At 37.0% G+C, this 19,887-nt stretch overlaps 1 protein-coding gene across 1 annotated transcript; it reads left to right on the top strand.

Moving 5' to 3' along the window:
• Positions 1-111: 111 nt before the first annotated feature.
• On the top strand, positions 112-19,210 carry LOC127952904 (carbonic anhydrase-related protein 10). Its single transcript, XM_052551804.1, has 9 exons — positions 112-557; positions 2,460-2,534; positions 9,598-9,740; positions 12,520-12,705; positions 14,957-15,052; positions 17,032-17,104; positions 17,622-17,776; positions 18,027-18,198; positions 18,402-19,210. Exons 1-9 carry the CDS (start codon positions 500-502, stop codon positions 18,422-18,424), a joined length of 981 nt encoding a protein of 326 aa, XP_052407764.1. The 5' UTR covers positions 112-499; the 3' UTR covers positions 18,425-19,210.
• The last annotated feature ends 677 nt before the right edge of the window (positions 19,211-19,887 follow it).

The raw sequence follows: 19,887 nt of genomic DNA, 5'->3' as shown, positions 1-19,887 counted from the left end.
AGGAATGTGATCATTTCTAATCCTGTTAAGCCTCAGACCAGCGGGAAAGTAATTGCATTAGAGTTTTTAATAGATGTCAAAACTAACCGCATTCTCAAGCGAGCGTCACGGGAGCGCGAGCCCCGCCTGCAGGGGGATTAGCACGCGTCAAACCTCGGCTCCGCGCGCTCCGTCAGGTAACGCCGTCCACGACTAACCTAAGCGCACAAACAAGGATAAATAAAAGCCGCCGCTTTGGTCTAATCTGGTTTTCGCGATACCAGCCGAGAGGTCTGCGTCTGGAGATGCAAGTTTCTACGCTCTGAACTGGCAGGTGGTGGTGTTTGGTGTGGTACATTTCTGAGTGAATCTGCGCGGTGGGTCGCGTCTTTTGGAGAAGACGATGTTCTTCATATTTGAGAGTGACGGGAGCGCGCGAGTCGGCGTAGCTCGCGGGGAATGACGCTTCAGACTTTGACCAAGTGTTATCAAGTTAATTACCTGATGGACTAAATGAAGAATGCCGCACGTTTGGGACTTCATTCTGATTCTCAACATTAATGTCATCATTGTAGAAGGTAAACTGTGTGTTCACATATGAAAACTCTCTCTCAGGACGCTTAAGATGTTTAACTGTTGACAGCTCTGTGGTTAATATAGCGGCATCTTCATTATGCTGGCATAATGCAGAAACATCCAAAGCTAAACAGATAGACTAATTAATCTTGTTCTCATAAAATTTACTGTCTGAAGCCATTGTTCACCGACTGACTAGTTGTATCTGGTTAATGCAGGCTTTTGCTGTTATCATGGTCTCCCAGTCTAACCAAGGTGGTCTTCTGTTTGTCTAGCTGGGGAAATCACCATGTTTCATTTCCTGGAAGGTTTTTTTTTTTTTTTTTTTTGTATTCTTTGCTAAAAAAAAATGCTAAATCTTTAGCATTGTTTGAGATGGCTTTACAGATTGGCCAAGCTGGTCTTCAGGTGGTCCACAGGATCTACTTGTCTATTCAGTAAAAAAAAAAGTGTCCAAATGCTTTAAAATCAACAAACATGTCTGAAACCGGGAGATCAGCAAACCATCAGCTATCAACTAGTTCTCAATTCTTTTCATCTTTGGTGTTTCTCTTCTCAGATAATCGTTTTCCGATGAGTGCAAACATCTTAAAGTGATATTAAACATCACAAGAAAATGCATTTCATTGCTTAGAAATATAAAAGGGGAAAAAAAGGCAAAGAAAAAAATACTAGATGAGAATATAAAAAAAAAAAATCAATGTAAAGATGTTGTCAGTGAGTCCTAAGCCTCAGAGTAAAGCTCATCTAGAGCCTGTGAGTTTCTTCTGTTCTTCTGCACTATTGAGTTACCCAGTTTGTTTTGGCAGTCCAGAGTTTGACATCATCCTTTCTCCAGGGGATGGGCATCTGTGAAACACAAACACAAGTTAGATCTTCAAAGAGCTGGATCTGTGCATGAAGGGTTTCTACAGAAAAGCTGGTAATATGTCTGAAAGGAAGTTGACGTGTGATCTGAGGTCAAGCTAGTACAAAGGGGACGACGGCTGTGAGGAGGAGAGAGCGAGAGAAAAAAGATGCTACCTGCTTAAAAGCATGAGGTTTATTTTCCTCATTCCAGCCAATAATATCAAAGTGATCCATGCATGTCAGAAACGTGTGGTGTAAAATAACATACAAGCCCTTTTAGGTTCAACTCGGTATCGCACTGGGAGACACACACAACAGACAGGATACACTGGTATAGCGGGGCTCCATTCAAGTGTCAGCATTTCACAAATCTCCCAGCGTATGAATCTCAGCACCTGCACTTACAGCAAATCCACGGCCTTCGGTGCTTAGATACAGCAGACTGTAGCCTCAGAAATAGCGGCTTCCTACGATTCACATAAGTGAAAGTGCACAAGCTCCTCATATCTCAGATACAGATGCCGATATGTTCAAGACGGGCACATCAAAGCGACCTGGCTTGAGAGCCGAGCCGTGGTGTGGTGTATTAAAGAGCAGCCCTGAGTGCTTGACTTGGCAGTGGATATGATGCAAGCCGCAGTCTGAAGCCAGAGGGAGAGAGGTGAGGGGAATAGTGATGTGAGATAACCGAGTGAATTCAGAATGCTGGAGTCTGCTGCCTCTGTGACCTACTTTCCTGCCGTCAAGGCCCAGAGCAGAGCATCCAGGATGCATCTGTCGTCATCACACAAATGTGCTTTATTTGCTTGCAATTAAGCGGTGCTAGGCAAATATTGACTTTATAAATTTGCATGCTGTTTTTTTTTTTTTTTTGTCAAATCCATCAAGTTTTGCCTCAAAAAATACTTTTTAACTGTGCCTTGAAGCAGACAACTTCATCGTCTCATTTGACAGCAGAAACATCTCTCGGCGGGGAGCTGGGGTCTATTACAGGTGTGACTGTATTTTCAAAGAGCAGTGGGTGAATGATGTGTGGATCTCTTCTTTTCCCGCAGCACAGCCAGTGTCATCAAAGCTGCACGATGGTTGGTGGGCATACAAAGATGTTGTCCAGGGGAGCTTTATACCAGGTAAGCCTTTCAAAAAAGCAAAGAAAACCATGTGAGAGTATGCAGAATGTGTCTTGTCAAGAGTCATGCTGCTAAGACTCGCAAGATATGCGCTGGGTGATGCTTTATTCGCAGAAGCTTTGTGTGCTTGACATATAGCACATGAAGCTCCAGGGTGCCAATGAATATTTTATTCAGCTTGATTCACACGTTTAATGTATGTATGCAGTGTGAAGGAGATGATTTAACACAAATCAGGGTGAAAAGTTATTTAACGGTACTTTGCACATGCATCATAATTTATAACTTAAATGGGGAGTTTATAGTGCTAACATTTCAACACTAGATTAGTTAGCCTGATATGTTTAAGGTCGCTAAATGATGCAAGCAAGATTATTTTAAAGGTAACTTTAAGGTTGATATTTCTGTGCCGATAGCATCACCAAAATAAAATGGTTTGCAGAAGTAATGATTTTTAATCAATTTTCCCAGACAGACTGTTACTTTTTTCAGCAAGTGACAGTAAAAAAAAATATGTTAAAAAGGGTCCATTGCAAAAATGTTGTTCTTTTGAATTTTATTATTATCTAAAATTCATCACAGTCTCCACAATATATTAAGCAGCATAACTGTTTTCAACATTGATAATATTAAGAAATGTTTCTTGAGCAGCAAATCAGCAAATTATAATGATTTCTAAAGGTTCATGTGACACTGAATACTGGAGGAATGATGCTGGAAAGTCAGCTTTACATAACAACAACAAAAAATTGTTAAATATTAAAATAAAGCAGTTATTTTAAATCATCAGAATTGTTCACAATATTACTGTTTTTACTGTATTTTTTATATTTAATAAATACACCTTTTGTGAGCATAGGAGACTTGGTACAAAAAAATAAAAAAATCTTTCTTACCCGAAACTTTTGAATGATAGTATATATGTCATGGCTGATTTTCTGATGTCAAATATGTAGAATTATGCAGAATAGCTTTAAAAACTGTAGTCATAATCAAATTATCCGAAATATTAAATAACTGAACATGCAAGAGCAGAACACTGTGATTGGTGGATGAATGAATTCTCCCCATATCTTCTTCTGCGGGTGCAGATCCCACGTGGGCCTGGTTATAGCTTAATCTATTTTTACAGCTGGTGGTCTCAACTGATTAATGCTTACTATTGCAGATGATGTCTGAGACACTTTATAGGTTTTATTCGAAGTACTTCATGATGTAGTCAGTCAGAGTAATGTATGTAGGCAGCAAAGGAGCCCTTTGAACACTGACAAGGACTGTAATGGTAATTTCCTTTTAGTATGCTTAAAAGCTTTTAATAAAGTAGATATCTATAGGGCACAGAACCATACAACTCCTACTTATTTATGAGGAAGGGTCTTTATATTTCCAAAAAGTAATGCTTGATCTACTTACTGTACAAGGACGTGTAGTGCAGCATCAATCTGAGTTGTATGGGATATCAAGTAAGCCCTATAGCAACTCATAAATATATGTATTGCACATAAATTTATCTCTTTATTAAGTGTTCTGCAAGGGAGAAAAACTCTCTGGCTTTAAATTGTGTAAATGTCCTTGAGACTTAAAAAGGACTGTGAAAGAAAGAAGATGAGAAAGCATTCAAATACCGAGCGTCACCCCTTTCCAAGAGCATGTCCGGGTTCATTTCAAGGCAGTCCTCACAAGAAAAATACTCTTTTGCTTGTCCAAATGTTTTGAGAACACTGAAGGCTAAGGTTTAGTAGTAATCCTTTAAATTCATGTGTTTCCCAAAAGTGCTTGTGATGTGTTCACTTGTCAGAGAATATGTCAGTTACGGTTAAATCTGATCTTACTGTAAAATATGAGACATTGCACAGATGAAGTGTGGAGTTTCTGCAGCACCAAATGAAACAAAAAAACTGGATGTTTGTTTTCCGAATGTGTTTTGTGACCCCCTTCCCTGTCTGCCATTGGTCAGGTAAACCGATAGCCCACCCTCAAACTAACATCATTGGTTTAATCGCTGTTGCCTCTGTGTTCTTGTGGTTGGACACTTTTCAATTTGGGAATCAGCTTGACAAATTAGCTTCCTTATAGCTGGCTCTGCATATTAAACTGCAATAGGAGGAAGTATTTAACATTTGAAAAAAAATTACGCACATCAGCTTTAACTGTAAAGTGCTTTTACGATTGATTCATCATACTTACAACAGGAATAAATGTAATTCTCAGTCACTTTGATCATGCCAGTCAAACAGATCAGCTTTCATATCGTATAAGGTCTAAGAGACTAATTTAAAGGGGGGGGGGGGGATGGGTGAAATGCTCGTTTTCACTCAATTTCCTGTTAATCTTGAGTACCTATAGAGTAGTACTGCATCCTTCATATCTCCAAAAAGTCTTTAGTTTTATTATATTCATAAGAGAAAGATAGTCTGTACCGATTTTTTCCCGGAAAAACATGACCGACTGGAGGCGTGACGTGTGGGTGGAGCTAAAGAATCACGAGCGCCAGTAGGCTTTTGCGTTGAGAGCGTTTGGAAGCTGTGACATTACCATGAGGGAAAAAAAAAACATCATCCAAAACAAACCATGGCTAACAGTCAGATTCAGCCGTTTATTTATGATCCAGAATCAGATCCCGAGGCTGAAACTGAACGAGAGCAGCAGCAGCAACGACTCGCTCCGAGCGGGGCTTGAACCCGGGTCTCTGGCATGGGAGGGGACGCACTAACATGGAGGCAGAGATATTTGAAGCAGTTTTACTCACCGCATGCGGTTCCAACACACGATCGTGACCCTTTTTCGTTGGGATTGCATCATCCTTAAGAAATAAACTATGTGCAAATCCGTCGTCAAACTGGGCCTTGTTTGTAAAACAAGCATCTTCAAAATGCAGGGAACAAACACAAACACTTGCACAACTCCGTTGATGCTCTGTAAAAATAAACTCCATTCCTTAATGCTGTTTTTTTTTTTTTTTTTGGTAATCTGTGCAGGGTTGTCTTGCCCTGGCAACCAAAAACACTCTTCTTTTGTGACATTTCGTGACGCTCTGATCAGTGAATCTCTGTGCTCTGCTATACGGGAGCACGCGCTCTTCCGGCAGAAGTGCCCTTATAAGGAAATTCCGCTCCATCTAACGTCACACAGAGCCATACTCGAAAAAAACTTTCCGAAACTTGTGACAAACCGGAAGGAGTACTTTGGGAACAAAAATACTCCTACAAACGTACAACTTAATTTTTTTAACTTTGTCCATGTTTAGCATGGGAATCCAACTCTTTAACAGTGTAAAAAACTCAGTATGCATGAAATAGCATTTCACCCCCCCCCCCTTAAGTTTAGGAGGAAGAACCTGTTTTCATTTTATAAATTTGTCTTCTCATCAGTTGACTGTGACGCTCCAAAAAGTCTCATGATTGACATGCATTGGCTATTTTCAGTCATGAACTTCAATTCACTCCAGTGAGAGACAAACTTTTCTTTAATGTGTGCATATTCATGAATGAATACTTCAGTCTTGTTTTTGGCATGCGCTCATTATATGCTTACATAGCTGTGGCAGGAAGTTTCTACATTGTTAATTGCGAGAGAACATCTCTTCTGTTCTCCTGAGGATCTCACTGAAGCTGCTACATGACATGTTCTGCTTTTGAAATTCATGTTAATAACTCATCTCGCGCTTGCACTAAAAACAACACGTTATATTTCGAAAACAAAATCAGAGACAGTCTTTGGGGTCAGCAAGTTTGGGTCTGCATGGATGGATTGAATTAATCAAAAGTTGCAGTAAAAATTTTCTATTCATCAAAGAATCCAAAAAAAGATAAATGGTGACCCGAAAGTGTGGAGAGATTTTCTTGCTTTTAACATTTAAAAATAAGCCATTATTAAGTGCTGGTCTGACGTTTCAGGTGATTGCATTTATGCGCTACTATTAGTGAAACTGAAGAAGCAATTCTCCATTATACTGTGATTAAATATTTGTTTGGCTATCTCCCATCAGCACTTGTGCATGAACAAACAAACAAAACAGTTCCTCTCTCTTCATCTGGAAAACTGCACTGTTGAATAATTTCTCAGATGCAGAAATGTGTAAAGTCAAGAGAAAGTGTAAAATGTAAATATTTGTAGCATTAAAATGAATGTACTGCTTCCAAATGTCAGACTTTATGCAACTTTGAGCATGATGTAACAGCAGCGCTCAGCCTCGAATTGTACTGTATGCTGTTTGGTTGATGTATTTGTCCCCTGTCATACCTAAAAAGCACTTCGAGAGAGTTCTCATTAATGTATTGAACCCAAAGCCAAATCTGGCCCAGATCCCTGAGGATGAGGGTGGGTGCCATCTGTCTACCACTCATCAATTGCTACAGAAAAATCACTATATTACTCTGGATAGGACAGACTGGAAGCAGCAGAGCTCAAAATGCTCTGCGGACCTTAACAATGGATTCAGAATGAGTTTAGCTAAAAATACAAACAGACTCAGCGGGACCACAAACAGAAACTCAGGCTGTTGTTGTTGTGTTTTATTTTCGGATGCATGGCTTGTTATTTTGTTGTTGTTGTTTTGTCTGTCTTGTTTGCATTCTGATGGTACAGTGAATGGCTTTTATTTCTTTCCTATGCGTTCTCCAAATGTCCAGTCTGGGTCTGGGAGTATGTAAGTTTGGTGAACTGCTGCAAAAATCCACTAAAAGGGCATTTTGCTTTGCAGTAGCAACACATTGTGTACAGCTATCCACTGAAATTACCACAGTGACATATTTTCAATAGTGAATTGCACTCACTTAATTGTAGGGGACTCCAAAATTGAAAATATTCATAAAACTGTATAAATGTAATCCTTTCCATTCAAAGTGAATGCACATTTTAATGTACATCGCAATGTTGCGATGTTAACTTTGTGTGTGTGTGTGTTGTAATTTTAATATTGGTCAATCTTTTCATGTTTTAATAATCATAATCTTTATGTATCAGCTTATAAAAATATGCTTCCATATTTAGCCTGTACCTGGAATGTATCTGCAGTGTATGGAAGTTACAAGAAAAATAAAATCAAAATGAAATCTTGAGGAAGTGTCCCACAACAAAAGGAAAAGAGCAATAATCGATTAGCAATATAGCAAACTAAATTTACCTTTAGTTTGCTATATCGTATCTAATTAAAATTGGTTATGATATATAATTAGTTGTTATATTATTAGCAATTGTTATTTTACAGTATTTTACAGAAATATGACAGAAAGAGTTTGCTATACCAAAGTTGTCTATGGGAGAACATTATACTGGAAGCACACTGAGATTTTAGCAGAAATACATAGACAGTTGGCGTCCATTATCAGCTTATCAAATCACCCAGGATTTTAATATCGGTGCATCAGAGAGGATGGAAATCATTTGAATAAAAAAAGAAATAGACATAAATGTTTTTGGTGCAAAAAATCCCCCTGAAATATATGAGTATGTTCATATTTAAGTTTTTTGTATTTCTTCTATCTAAGATTATATAACTATTGTCTGACAACTTTGTGACTTTAGGATTTTGATATCTTGCGTTTTAAATTATAGGCTGAGCTAAGCCTACTTCCAAATAAGCACAAACGTCTTACTCGTTCCTCCCTTCAGCTTTATGAGGAGTTGCATATTCTGTCTCTCCTTGACATTTAAGAAAGCACCGAGAGAGACATTTGAGAAGTGAAAAAATAACAACAGACTCGACATAATGAGCTCAGTAGCTGTTAGGATGCCTGACAGAAGCAGGATTACACCTTAGTTAGATCACGGGTTTGGAAACAATCATTTATTTAGGTCACTGTACAAAGAGATGCTGAAAATAAATACAAATACAGCGTAGATAGCTTTCATGCATTCGACAGAGGAGAGCTTGTGTTATTCCACAGCTTACTCGTACAGCATAATCTTTGTCTCTAATGTGTTTTTACTCTTTCTAATTTAATACGGCAACACATCACGTAGCCCAGTCCAGTTTCACTCCCACAGAGCTGGACATGATGAGAGGAAAATCAGGCCAGGGGATCACTTGTTCATGCTGGATAAATCTGCTTATAATCTCAGCCTATGGGGACTAAAGGTGATACTGTCTTTACATTGAAGCATCCGAGCTCTCGGTGATCTAATGAGGATGACGAGGCCAGTGTGGAGGTCAGGGTCACCGCACCATCTGCTCTTGCACTCCTGTCACTCACTCCACCTCAGGCTAGATTGTTCCCCCAAAAACCTGTCATCATTTACTCACCTTCATGTTACTTCAAACCTTTATGACTGATTGTTCTGTGGAGGATATTTTGGGAATTGTCTTTTGTTTGCTTGTTTTTCAAACAATTGAATCGAATGGTCTCCAATGGTCTGTCTGTCTTCCAACATTCTACGAAACATTTAGCGTCGCACAAAATAAAGAAAGTTATACACGTTTGAAATAACACAAGGGTGAGTAATTGATGACCAAAATCTAATTTTTAGCTGAACTTTCTCTTTAAGCCAAAGGCGTTGGTCTCTTCCCTTAATCCGTCATGTTGATTTTAAATATGATAAATTAATTTTAAGGTTCAATGCACTAATAAAAGTCATTCCATTCGGCAATAAAGTTGTTTACTGTTCTAGGACTGTGAAACATCTCCGAGAATAAATTAATCATATAAGGTCAAGTATGTCCTTTGGCTGTGTGGCTAATGTGACTAATTCCATCTGTTTCTCTTTTTTTCTCAAGTTTGTTTTTGCGAAGCAAATCGCATTCACATGCAGTTCTTTCATTTGGATGCACGATAATGACCTCGTTTTCAAAAGAGAACCGGCTCTGCGCCTGGTAATTAAGTGTTGAAACTGATTGCCAGTCAAAAGGTTGTCTCAAAGGATATCAACCACTAGATCCAAACTCAAAAATAACATCACATAATAGATTGGGTTTGCAGAGGAAATTTGGGATGAGCAATTTGAGATAATCCCAAACATATCCCTCTCAAAACAGATCATGACCCATTACAAAACGGAAAATGCAACAGTCTACAGCTGAAAATTATTGCTCTGAACTCCACTTTTTGTGTTTATAATTTGCTAGTGCCATCTTTCTGGGGACTAGTTAACACTGCCTGGAACCTGTGTGCGATTGGGAAGAGACAGTCGCCGGTCAACATCGAAACCAGTCGAATGATTTTTGACCCCTTCCTCAATCCGCTTCGGCTCAATGCAGGGCAACGTAAGGTAAGTACTGGAAAGGCTAAAGCTCTTTCTTAAAATATCACAGAATATGATTGACTGTTGCATCATAATCCTTTCCATAATATCTGTTTTAGGTCATAAAATAGCTATTTTTCACATGAATCGAACTGGTGGAAGATGGACCGTCACACATTATTCACTTCAGACCGATGTCCCATGATTCACTAGGATTTTGACAAGATCCGGCCACAAATCGTAACCCCAGTTTAATGGTCCATTTGTCAAATCTAATCACATTCTGTATTTACTTCTGTGGCTGTTGTGCACACAGCTCGTTTTGTGGTTTGTTCCTGAGTCTTAATTCATTTCGGTGACTATCTTATACACACCTATCGGCCAATGAAGCGGCTCCTCAATTATTTTTTGCCAAGCACAACAGTGAAGCTTTCCAAATGAAGCCTTTGAAGATGGCTAATGCACCACGACTGTCAGTTTGTCATAACAGTGCTGTAATGAGATCGCTAATTCTCTCTGGTGTGCACAACTGCTCACCATTTGCTTTCAGTAAGGTGCACCTGCAGTGAGTCAGTCAGCAGATTAGTGTGACTAAACTCATTTACCAGACACAAATCCAGTGTTTGATTATCGATGTTCGGGGGACATCAGATATCACTCTGACCTCCTGAAGGGATTCGAGTGGTTATTGTCATACAGATCTTGAGGGCTTTATTCCACAGAGCGGGAGGGAAAGGAAGGAGTTAATTCCTCATTTAACATCCTGTTTTATGATTAATGCTGCTGTGCATCTGCTGGGGGAGATTAGGCAGGCTCACCATCTGTGCTGACAGGGCTGTCAGTGAAGAATTCTCCAGTGGAGCTCCAAGAGGTTGTGGTTATGGATGATATACCGTAGTTCATCTTCGCTTAATAATACATTGGTACACTAGACTTAGTCAGGAGCCTGAAATAAAAGTGTACTGCTGTTTTCCTCTGGAGGTTTTTCTGCTCTTATTTTCGGGAGACCCAATTACATTTATGTATGCATTGCTCCTTTGAGCTTGTTATGACTGTGCTCTCTTATGTGGGCAGTTGCATGTTATTCCTAGAGACAATTCCATTGGAGACCTAAATGTTCTCCATGAATTCAAGTCCGTTTGATTGGTTGGAGGCATTGCTTACTTGGAGGGCTGTTAAATAATGGAATTCATGCATTGAAACTCAAGGCTGTAATGGAAAAGTTTATGGTCTTTTTTTTTTTTTTTTGATGGACTGTCTAGCGTTCATTTATTCACTCTTAAGTTTCTGAATTGAAGTATCGGATTTACTCGTTCTTGCTCATATCGGTGTTCAATAAAATAAATGTTCAAATTAGAAAAATCCTTTCCAACTGCAATAAAGAGAGTTTAAGTTAAAGTGTTAAAAATTACTGACAAACTAAAAATATTAGAATAACTAAAACTATTAAAATGACAAAAACACACAATACAATTATAAATGCAAAAATGAAAAAAAAAACCTGATAATATAAAAAAGCCCATTTAAAATATTTTTATGTATTTTATACATATTTATCAAACTTGAAATAAGTAATACAAAAATAACACTGGTGAGATATAAAGTTGTTGTTATAAGAGATAAAGTTGCAATTAAAAATGTAAAAAATTAAGTCACTCTTTGCAAAATAAAAATGTGCCTTTAAGGGGTATAACAACTTGTCACTTGGTCACACCTTTCTACTTTCTTTACCCCTAAATGGTGCATAATAATACTGTTAAGAGTACATATTACTACTTGAAGGCACCAAATATATTACAAACGCATCCCTTTGAGGGTACTGTCCCACTAACAAGTGGTTGTACCCATAAAGGTACAGGTTTTGCACATTTTAATTTTTCTGACAGTGTATGTGATATAAAATAACAGTCATGAGGAAGAAGGTTGACTTCAGTTTCCATTCTCTGATTTGGAAATAAGCTTTCATAGTCTTGAGTTTTGGTGGACACTTGTGATTAATGCTGTTAATAATGAGTGTCACCCCTTGTACTGAAGTTCAGCTTAAGTTGCCATTGTATTCTGAATTATTTCAGGGCTACAGTTCAAAGTGATCGTAATAACCTCTTGCTAAGAATTTATCCTGATGAGACTTCAAGCTAAATGTATTGCCTCATTCTCATGTTCCTGAGGGATCAGACGTTCTTAAACTGTCTCCAGATCACAAATGAGCCAACTATATTCAACTCATTTGAAATCTGCCATTAGAATACACTCTTGAACGCTCTCACAGCTGTTTACAAAGATGTTCTGATCACTGGGGTGCCTTTACAAGACACATTTTGGCCTCAATTAGAAATCCTAAGCAGATATGTTACCACAAAGTAAAGACAAAGCATTCCAGCTGTTGTTTTCCATTTATAGGTATTCGTTTTTCAGCTTGGATGCATTTGCTTCATAATTCCTACCTCAGCAGTTGCACCTGACAACCAGGTTTACCTGAAAAAACCTCAGTCCATCAGTATCAAACAGTCGGTTTATTATATTCGAGCCTGTTTTTCCAGTAATTTCCTGTGCGAGAGGCATAACGTCTAACAGTGCGTATAATGCCTTTTAGCCTATCCAGGTGAAAACTGCTTCACCTTTGTCCTCCCAAATGTACTCGCTGTAAAATGGAATCACTTAATACGGTTTTATCAGGAAAGGTCAGAAATGAGGTGTAAGTAATTTGGTGTAAGGTTTACTTTGAAACCTTTTTTCTTTCTCGTAAAACATACTCCAATAATCTGTTTTATTTACAGCTTGTTTACATTGTAGGTTTGTTTTTCAGGTCAGTGGAACGATGTATAACACGGGCCGACATGTGTCCCTGCGCCCAGACAAGTCGCACCTGGTGAACATCTCTGGCGGGCCGCTGAGCTACAGCTACAGGCTGGAGGAGATCCGGCTTCACTTTGGCTCCGAGGACAGTCGGGGCTCCGAGCACCTGCTCAACGGCCAGGCCTTCCCTGGAGAGGTGAGGCAAAGTGAAATGCATCACTTCTGTGGGATTCAATTAAACCTGTCCTCCTTCAAAGGTCTGGATGGGGCGACAAACCCTTGAAGTGCTGGCACTGAAGTTAATGAAATAGGCAAAATTCTGCATCAGTTTTGCACCAGAAAAAAATATCTACTTCCCTGAGACCATTTTCTTCGACAACATGAAATATGAAAAAAAAAAGAGTTAGACAAAGACCACAATGAAATCTTATTTGAGGAGATCAGAGAGAAATATTCCAAAGCCAAGTCAACTGTTGCAAATTTCACTGGAGTGATAAATTCACTATTTCCCACAAAACGTGTGCATTGTACGGTGTCACTGAGTTTGCATTAATAAAGTCTTTTTATTCAGGATTAAAGGCCAAAGGATTATGGAAATTCCTATCTTAAGATGTGATTGTGCTTTAAGAAGGAACTAGATAAAAGCGTAAAGCAGTGGGTCCTCTTCCAGATTGCACAGTCGGATATGAATTGGTCTTGTGCTGGAAATGTTCATTTTAATAGTGAGGAAAAACCCCATCCATCACACACAGGTGCTTCTTAAAGTTTTTGTGGAGCCTAGTTTTTATCTCTCTTTGACTGTCTGAATCTATTCCACTATTAAAAAAAATTATAAAAATGCAGTGCATGCATAAAGTGACTTGAATAACTTGCTCATATGATTTTTTTTTTGGAGTGACAGTCAAAAATGTAAGGGTAATCTTGGTCATGTAAAGAAGAAGAATGAAATTCTGAATTAAGAAATTGTATTATTATTGTTATTTTATACACAAATTGTTGGTCAGTAAGATATTTATTTATTCTTTTATTCAACAAAGATGCATTAAATTGATCATGTAAGCAACATGTGTGCAGTGTGCCGACATACAGCACTGTGGCGCTAGAGAGATGAGGACCTTTTCAGATCTTGCCCCACTATCTCCAAGTCTCTGCAGGAAAGTAATGGGAGTTATGAGATCAAGGTGTTTTTACACCATGATACCTTATTAGTTGATGAAATAGTGACATTAGGTTTAGGGGTGGGGTTGGGTAAGGGGGATCATTTAGATTGCATGATTCAGAAACACCCAGCAGTTTCAATACAGCCACATGGTGATAAACGCCCAGTTTACTTTCTGTCAGTTATGATCTGTCCTATCGTGATAAAGGTGAAAATGGCAAGAAATATATATATATATTTTAATATATTTAATATATAAATATATATATATATATTTTTTTTTTTTTAAGTAACAGTAAGGACCATTATTCTGTTAAAAGTTATAATGTTCCACAAAACTGTTAAGCAGCCAACAGCCTTGGAGAGCACAAGAGACTTCTATAAAAGTGTTTAAAAAAAAAGGATGTGCGTGTGTGATCATACCAATGATTTTTTGAAAGAAATTTAAACAATTTAATCTATAGTTTTGTTTTTTTAAAGATAGCCCTTTTTTGTTTTTGAGACTCTTGTCATTGACTCTCATACTGAAACAGAGCAAACAATTCTTAATGTACAACAAGAGCCAGATTTCAAACGGTCAAGACCACCAGTCGGTGCCAGGAATATCAAATCATTTTAATGAGTTAAGACTTCATCTTATTGTGGCGCAAAGCTGTGCGGCCCTCTCAGATCCTCACCTCACCTCTGATTTCACTGAAGTCAGCAGCTTCACTTCATTTTCCTAATCCAAATGAGGTTATATGGGTAGCAGCTTTCCAACAACTTCATTTTGAAGCTGACAAGCAAGCTCATTATAACTGATGACTGAAGCATATTTTCTAATGAGTTCCAATGCAATTTTGAGCCACTGAAAATTAAGCAGCAGCTTTCCTGGCTTCCATCTCTCTGCTTTGATTGAGCTGCGCTGAAAGAACGATAAAGCAGGATGGAGGAGCATAAAGGAGCTTCGTAATGGTCCCATTAACAATTCATTAACAATTTATACACCACATTCAGCAAAATATTTATACGGATTAATGTACTGACCGTCATTACAGTGTCACACGAGATTACAAGCTGACACAATGGAAATTAATAGTTATATGCAGTCATATACAGACACTGTATGGGCATGTTTTATGCATTACAGGATTTCTTTTTTTTTTTAAGCATAGCACTGCCAAATATACAATCACAATGTTTTGGCCTCTATTCACACCTAACAGGTGTTTGTTATGCAGGAAGTGTTTTGTTTTGTTTTTTAACTGGAAGTCACACTTTATTTTTTCCTTTATTTTTTTTTCCACAGGTGCAGCTCATCCATTATAATCAGGATTTGTATTTAAATTACAGTGATGCCGTCCGGAGTCCTAATGGAATAGCAGTTGTTTCTATCTTCATGAAGGTTAGTAGTCTCAGCTGCTTCAAATTTACACAATGAAAGGTGACGATTCATTAATTAGCCTTAAACTGCATTAATCTTTAGCAAACATTATATAGACTTAAGAGATCAGAAGTTCGTGTCCAGTCGGATATGAATGTGTGGTTAATTAAAAGTGCTTGAATGTGCATTTGAATGTAAAAGTGATTGAATGTCGAAAAGTTTTTTAAGCATTATATAATATATGAATGGTTTTCATTTTACGTCAAACTATAAATAAATTCTAAATAAAAACTTAATCTAATAGAATTGACTCTTATATTAGCTTTTAATCAGTTTTTGCTCAGTTCTAAAAATCTAGATAATTTAATAATGAATAATGCAAAAAGAAAAAAAAATAAGACTGCAGTATACTGCATCAGTTCTTTCATATCATCTACATTCATTATGCATCAATGCTGCTCATGTTTCTTGAAGGAAACAAACCATTCCTTTTTAAGCAATTCCACATAACATTTAAATTATTTATATGAATCTAAATGATTGAAAACAAAGTTTACTTCAATGACAAACGAGAGTCATATTTTTGATGGGTGCAAAATGAATAAAAGGCATTTCTGAGAAAAATTCTCTTGGGTAAAAAAATGTGCATTCTGGACCAGAACATTTTTGAATGACAGCCAGGATGCAATATAACCACAAAAATATTTTAATAATTTTTTTTCAGAGTCATATCTTCATTATTAATCATCAATATTGCACTTATCAATATTGAATATCTCATTGTTTGTGCATTGTGTGCTTGCAAGGTGCAGTGTAACTATTCTTATTTGTAGATGTGGGGAAAGAAATGCCTAAAACTATTCCTATATTAACTCTTAAAAATAAAATAAATATTGTAACCTAAAAAGAGCTCTGTGAAATATGTTTAATTTCTTGACCTGTTTGGCTTCACACAGATGATGGCAAACAACAGCGTAAATAAAACTGGCAAATGGTCAATCCATATGAATTATTCATGCCCCAGTGCATGCTGGGAAAGGCGAGAATGGCATTGAATGAACCACTAATCCATTTTTTTCAGAGCAGGCCTATTTGAGCTAAAAATACAATGCAATGCTCAGAGCTGCTCTGGAATTACTTGTTCCTGAGAGTTCAGGATATATAAATATACTTTATAAGGCATATTATATTAAAATAATGTCTGATTTAAAATTTCTAAATTTCTTAAATGAACATTTGGTTACACTCCGTTTTAAGGTGTCCTTGTTACAATTTAATTATACATGTTAAGTACTGAGTAATAACTACAATTAACTACATGTACTTACTAAATGGTAAGGGTTTGGTTTAGGGTTACTTGCATGTAATTAAATGCATAATTTATTCTTATTATAATAGTAAGTACATGTTATGTGTAACAAGGACACCTTAAAATAAAGTGGTACTGAAAATTTAGTAAATTAATTAATTTAAAAACTGCAAACTGAGTTTTGTCTTGATTTTTGTTTAAAAAAGATAGATAATGGTGGAGATTCCTCTGCATTTAAGCTCATCACACAGCATGCCATGATCAGACTCACGGATCGCCTCCCTGACTCTGTGAATCGTGACTGCTGTGTAAATTGAGGCAGAACTGCCACAGTCCAGATGAAGGCCTCCTCGTTCACTTTCATCCCTGATCGCAGCGATCGTGTTGACGGGGAATCTCCAGCATTCTGCTACTAATGAAGGCACATGGATGAAAGCCATTCATCTTCAGTACATGGAAAAAAAAAAAAACACGTCCAGATGCCCCTAGAATAAATTCTACTAGACTGTTATTGATTAAACTTTTGATATGGTGAAGCCGTAATGAAATATCTCAGCAGTAAGTTAACGGTCATGTCATTTGTGATTAATGCTTAAAACAAAACCGTCTTTTATGAAACTCTGCTTTTTCATCAGAAAAGCTGCAGATGCCAGGCTTTAAGTAATGTTGTCTTTGAAATGTGACTCTTCAGATTTCAGAGCCTACAAATGTATTTCTAAACCGCATGCTGAACAGAGAGACCGTCACGCGGATTACATATAAACGTAAGTGTCTGCAAAATCCCCATGTCTTTGATAACGTCAGTGGCCTTGGGAGCTCCTGTTCACACTTTTTAACTTTTAAAAGTTGCTTTTGATGGCATTAAACTGAATTAAAAAATTTTTTAGTAGCATTAAATTGAATTTATATGAATATTGTTAACATTAAATTACATTTGATTGAAAACTGCTTGCATCTGTATTTTTATGTCAAGTGGTTTCCTCAGTCTGAGTGTGAATTATTGCTTTTCTGCACAGGCTTTCATCAGTCTTAATGAAAAATGACAGACTAAACAAACTTGGCTTTGTATTACCACCTGGTGGTCTTGGATAAGAAGTGATATTTTATTTCTCTCAGTTTTGACATCAACAAAAACAAAAAATAATAATAAAAGTGATATTAAAATATAATTGTACTGTAGGAATGTTGACAGCTTTTATAGTGATGAAAGCTGTTGAATATATTATTGTAAGTGTGTGTGAGATTCACCTCATCCCGCTGACTGTTTTCATATCTGTTCAGATGATGCATACTTACTGATGGGGCTCGATATTGAGGAGCTGTATCCCGAAACCTCCCGCTTTATCACATATGAAGGGTCGATAACTATTCCACCGTGCCTTGAGACAGCAACCTGGATATTGATGAATAAGCCAATTTACATCTCACAGATAGAGGTGAAATGCTAAAAACACATTAAAAGATTACAAAAGCATTTTTTCCAAATGTTATTACACTTTAAATTAACGGTTTTCTTTATTCATACACACACACACACATATAATATATATTATAATATATACGGTACATTATAATTGTTTTTACTGCCACGTTTGAGCAATTTAATGCACATTTTCTGAAGAAAAGCTGAAAAAAATATTAATTGATTTTTTCAAAAATCATTTCTATTATATTCTATTATTTCAGATGCAGTCCCTTCGTCTCCTCAGCCAGAACCAGCCGTCTCAGATCTTCCTCAGTATGGGTGACAACATGCGGCCGACGCAGCCACTGCACCAGCGCTGCATCCGCACCAACATCAACTTCAGTCAGAGACGGGACTGTCCTAACAACCGTGTGCTGAGGCCGCAATACAGAGGTCTGTGTCACACTTCCCATCAGTAACTCTGTGTCACAAATGCATGCATGCTGCGCGCAATAAAGCTGAGTGCTCTAATTAGACACTTAAGATTATTGCTCTCGAAACAGACGGAAATGACACATTTGTCTTGATGAATTAAGTGTTTTAAGTGCTTCCCAAAGAAAGTCATCTGACAGCACATTCTCTACTTCTGTTTTCAGTGAATGAATGGCTTCTGAAATAACAGCTTGACGTGGATTAGTTACTACAACGATCTGGTAACAGCTGAAGAATATGGCCAACAGAGCGAAAAATGGGTTACATACAATGAGATGAAGAAAACGGACTTAACAGAGGACTCTACAATAAAAAAAAATCTCTATATATAATTACTTTTAAACTTGTTTATATGTTTCTAACAATATATTTCAAAGACATTGAAAGCAGTTGCTAAGAGTATTGCGTCAGACAGGTCTGGTTCTCAGTGACACTGGGTCTTGAGGTACTGTCTGCTCTTCTTCTTTGCATCTGAACAGCAGGTGCAATCAAGCCTTGTTGCAGCGAATGGAAAACTATGTTTGCTCTATGCACATTGATTTGATCTTTACTTTGACAAGAGGCAAACAAAAGGATTTCAAGCCTATATTTTGGACTATTCTGAGCATGTTGCCTTCTTTATGTAAGTGTTTACAGTGCAGAAATCCTTCTCTTTCTCTTTACTTTTTTTAATTATGTTTTTGAATCATGGGTAGACATGGGTATCATGTTGATGCCAGTGGATTGTCAAAATAAAATTTATGAATAAGTCAGTCTGGTGAATACTATTATAAAATTGTTAATGTAGTGCTCAAGCTTCCAGTTGGATTATATAATGGATTTTAGATATGAATATTTATAGAGTGATGAATGTGTAATAGAGTGTGTTACAGAAAACAGACAAATCTGGTCAGATTTAGCATCGAAAACTGCTATATTTTGTTGGATTTAACAAAATGATGAGCATTTAAATAAACTGCATTTTTCAAATGTCTCAATTCTCATACTTGTATAGGTTTTCATTCAGTGTAATTTTATACATATATATATATACCATTAATAAGAATAGGCTATATAATTTAAGATATGATCTTATGCAGCATGCTGTACTAAAAAATAATAATACTAATAATAAATAGCACAGATTTTACAGTTATTAAACATACTGAAAAGAGTAGAAAACTATTTTAAAATCTGGCAAATAGTGGTTGCCATGAAATTTCACCAATTTGTTTGTTGATATACACGACAGCACAAAAAAAAAAAGAAACAAGAAACAAGTCTCTAATGCTCACCAGGGCTGCTCACATTTAATAAATAAAGAAAAATCTTTAAAACAGTATACCAATTCACAATAACTTTTTTTCTATTTTTAATGTATCCCTTAAAAAAATATAAAAGTAAATTATCACATCGTTTTAAAATGTGATTCATTCAGGTGATGGCACAGCTGAATATTTAGCAGCCAGTACCTTGGTCATTTTAACGCATTCTAGCTGAAAAAAGTACATTTGAACAGTGTGTGTGTGTGTGTGTGTGTCTATATCTATCTATCTATCTATCTCTCTCTCTCTCTCTCTCTCTCTCTATATATATATATATATATATATATATATATATATGAGAACTATTTTTCTAAACATACCTAAACTGGGGAGATTTAGTTGCTAA

This window comes from Carassius gibelio, chromosome B3 (assembly GCF_023724105.1).
Source record: "Carassius gibelio isolate Cgi1373 ecotype wild population from Czech Republic chromosome B3, carGib1.2-hapl.c, whole genome shotgun sequence".
NCBI classification, from domain to species: domain Eukaryota; kingdom Metazoa; phylum Chordata; class Actinopteri; order Cypriniformes; family Cyprinidae; genus Carassius; species Carassius gibelio.
Note: the sequence above shows the minus strand (reverse complement) of the source record. Positions and strands in the feature narration are given on the sequence as shown.